Source organism: Panthera onca, chromosome A2 (genome assembly GCF_046562875.1).
Source record: "Panthera onca isolate mPanOnc1 chromosome A2, mPanOnc1 haplotype 2, whole genome shotgun sequence".
In the NCBI taxonomy this organism is placed as follows: domain Eukaryota; kingdom Metazoa; phylum Chordata; class Mammalia; order Carnivora; family Felidae; genus Panthera; species Panthera onca.
The window spans coordinates 7103396-7107450 of record NC_138340.1 but is presented as its reverse complement, the minus strand read 5'-3'; the positions used below and the strand labels follow the sequence as shown (position 1 = coordinate 7107450).

Genomic DNA, 4055 nt, shown 5'->3' with positions numbered 1-4055 from the left:
ATGTCTCTACACTTGTTTTGTTTATTCAACACTCTCTTCTTTTTCAAGAGGTGTCCCATCTTCATGGAACCACAGAATCTAACTGGTGTCTCAGAATTCTTCCTCATGGGACTCTCAGATGACCTGGAACTACAGCCCCTTCTCTTTGGGCTGTTCCTGTCCATGTACCTGGTCACTGTGCTGGGGAACCTGCTCATCATCCTGGCTGTCAGCTCTGACCTCCACCTCTACACACCCATGTACTTCTTCCTTTCCAACCTGTCCTTGGCTGACATTGGTTTCAGCACCACTACGATCCCCAAGATGCTGTTGAACATCCAGTCACACAGCAGACCTATCACCTATACAGACTGCCTAACTCAGGTGTCCTTTTATTTCCTATTTGGATGTTTGGACAATCTATTCCTGGCTGTGATGGCATATGACCGTTTTGTGGCGATTTGTCACCCCCTGCACTACCCAGTCATCATGAACCCATGCCTCTGTGGCTTTTTGGTCCTCGTGTCATTTTTCAGCAGCCTTTTGGACTCTCAGATTCACTGTTTGATGGTGTCACAACTTACCTTCTGCACAAGTGTGGAAATTCATCATTTCTTTTGTGATGCACCTCAACTTCTCCACCTTGCATGTTCTGATACCTCCATCAATACCATACTAGTGTATTTCATGGGGGCCATTTTTGGTGGTGTTCCACTTTCAGGGATCCTTTGCTCTTATACTCGAATTGTTTCCTCCATTCTGGGAGTCCCATCAACAGGCGGGAAGTACAAAGCCTTTTCTACCTGTGGCTCTCACCTATCAGTTGTTTGCTTGTTTTACGGAACAGGTCTTGGGGTATACCTCAGTTCATCTGTCTCCCCCTCCCCTAGGAAGGGTGCAGTGGCGTCGGTGATGTACACTGTGGTCACCCCAATGCTGAACCCCTTCATCTACAGCCTGAGAAACAAGGATATCAAGAGAGCACTGTGGAGGATTATCAGCAGGACAGACTAATCTCAGCATGTGTCTTATCCTTTTCGGTTCATTGCACTGCAAAATGCAGCGAATCAAACATGCACAAGACATTCTGGATGTGCAGTCACATGGTATAGGTACCTATATGGATCTCTGGTTTTTGCTTACACAATTTTTCCTCTTAGCATAGCTCTAATGGAATTGGGAGATTATTTTGGGCTCCCCACTTAAATTATAACCTCTGCAGGATTATGTATATATCCATATATCCCTCTCACTTTCCTTTTGCATTACTCAGGACTCTTGGTCATGAGCAGTCTTGTTTCTATCAATGCAAAATAATCATAACTGTCTCTTGTTATTTATTGTTTCTATACTTTTCCTGAGATTCCTCTCCCCCACCCCATCCACCCACAAATTTGATGGGAGGTTCTAAACCCTACCTTAAGGACCAAGGTGTCTGATACATTTTGGCACCTTAATGCTCTTGGTCAGATTTTTGAGCGAGTAGGATGACTAATTTCTTTTTGAAATTGAAATGGGACGCTATTAATATTGAGTTTGAGTCAACAGGTATCAAGTTTCCTGGGACTTCTCTAGGAACTTTGGGTTGTATGGTTCCCAAGGAATAGATGGGAGAGGAACTACCAGAACAGAGGTGATTCCCAATTTTCCTGATAATTCTCCTTCCCATTCCATCTAACTTCTCCCCACTCATATTACATAACCCGATGCAAAGGGGAAAATATTGTATACTTCCATTTATATGAGGTTCATAAAGTAGTTGAATCCATAGAGACAGAAAGTAGAATGGTGGGAGCTGGGGTCTGGAGGAGCGAGAGATGGGGAGGTAGTGTTTAGTAGGTTCAGAATTTCAGTTTGGGAAGATAGCAAAGTTCTAGAGTTGGATGGTGGTGATGACTGCACAACAGTGTGAATGTACTTCATGCCACTGTACTGAAAACTGCTTAAGATGGTAAATTTTATGTTCTTTTACCACAATTTAAAAAAAGATCTTGTGTCAGGAATAAGGGACATGTTGCTTCAAATGTTGAGTGTTACTCAGCCCTCAGCAACCAACGTCTATAGGGATCTACTTCAGCAAGCTCATGCCTCCTTCTTGGGGCAGCCCACATCCGATGACTGATTAGGTGTGGGGGTGCAAACATTTGGTCCCTTTGCCCTAATTCCCGGCAACTCTAAGAGATCATCTTAGCTCCAGAACTCCCTGCTGGTTGTTGGAGATCTTTGATGGGCTTCATCTTGGCTCGACTTTTTCCAGTTTCCTTCCTTGCTGCAAAGAATTTGCCGAACCACAAGATTGTCCTCACCTCTGACACCAGATGCAAGTCCAGGAGCCCCTAGGTCCACTCTCACATCAGACCAGTTGGATCCAAATTTGGGAACTTTTTCACACTCGATACTTTGCTAGAATGATTCAAACCGAGAGGACTGCCTCAGATGCACCAGAATGACTCACAGAGCTCAAGAAGCAGTGTGCTTATGATTGCAGTTTGCTTATAGGAAAGAGACACAAGTTAGAGTTAGCCAAAGAAGGGCATATGGAGGTTCCCATATGCGAAGCTTCTTGTTGTTCTCTTCCCTTGGATCCGGACCCATTACCTCCTCCTGGTGACAATATGTGTGACAATACCCAAAGACCATTTCCAATCAGGTAGCTCACCTGAGCTCCATTGTCCAGAATTTTTATTGAGGCTTCATTAGATAGACATGAGTAGTTGAATTATGGCCTATCAGGTTGAACCCAATTTCCAACCTCCCTCCTTATATTGGCCTGATATGCCTTTGCCCAACACTCCAACCCTTTAATCACATGGCTGGTCTTTTTGGCAAGGCCAGTTCCCATCCTAAGTCATTTCATTAGCATAAACTATCAGGTGTGGTCCTTCATGAATAACCTGAGGTCTTTCACGAATAAACAATCACTTCTATCACTAGGGAATTTTCAAGCATTTAAAGGTTAGCTCCCAGGAGCTGGGACAAAGGCCATCTCTCTTTCGGTGAGGCCAAATTCTTTACTACACATATGCCCTTCCACAGATGTTGATTCTAGGAACATTGCTTGGTAAACATCCTGTGTGCTAATCATTGTCTCAGAGTCGGCTTCAGAAGGAACTCAATATGGGACCCCTTGTTACTAATAAAATGTATTTGAGAACATTTTATTTTATTTTTTTCCAGTTTATTTACTTATTTTGAGAGGGAGAAGGTGCAGAGAGAGAGAGGGGGAGGGAGAAATCCCAAGTGGGCTCTGCATGGTCAGCTGGGAGCCCAAGATAGAGCTTGATATGGGCTCACATGAACTCACAAACTGTGAGATCATGACCTGATCCGAGATCAAGAGTTGTTTGCTTAACCGACTGAGCCACCCAGGTGCTCCTTGAAAAAATTTTAAAGGCAGTTCTGAAGTAGTTGAAATATTCTTTTAATTACAAACCTAACGCTGGGCTCATGAAAAGGAAAATTCAAGGGCAAAAGATGAAGAATGGGGGCATTCATTCATTCAATGCTCCCTGCGGGCAGCAGGGAGGTCACCACTGAAATTTTTAATAACTCTGGAAATCCAAACGCAGAGATATTTGATAGAAAAGGAGTGTAGAGTTTGAGATAATAAGGTAACTTACATATCCCCATGTGTGTTACACTTTTAAAAAAGTTTATTTTAAAACATTAAACCCTTGGTGTAAATAAAATGTGCATTAAAAATGACAATTTTGGCTGCTGCTGCTATTGTAATCCTCAAATTTCTGGAGTCAGTGGTCCAACCATAAACATTCCCCCCTACCCAACCCTTTATTTTGTGACAAGTTTTACCATGGCCCCACAGATTCCTCTGTTCAATGGATTTTGAAAGCATTTCTCGTGGGGATGACCTCAGTGTTCAACACTGAGGCTATTCCTGCCCTTCTCGGAAGAGGAGTTTTCTGAAGAATTAACAAACATTCCAACACTGGTCCATTAGTGGAAGTTGCTTTCACTGCATGTTGGCGGACATACTAGTAAGTCTCTTCTTGTTTCCACTGCCAAAATTCACTAGCATCTAGCATCTAGCACATACCATATAGCTGTTCAGATTTTCA

The 4055-nt window shown here is 43.2% G+C and overlaps 1 protein-coding gene across 1 annotated transcript; it reads left to right on the top strand.

Moving 5' to 3' along the window:
• Positions 1–993, top strand: LOC132675924 (olfactory receptor 7E24-like). Its single transcript, XM_060628129.3, has one exon. It carries the CDS (start codon positions 1–3, stop codon positions 991–993), a length of 993 nt encoding a protein of 330 aa, XP_060484112.3.
• The last annotated feature ends 3062 nt before the right edge of the window (positions 994–4055 follow it).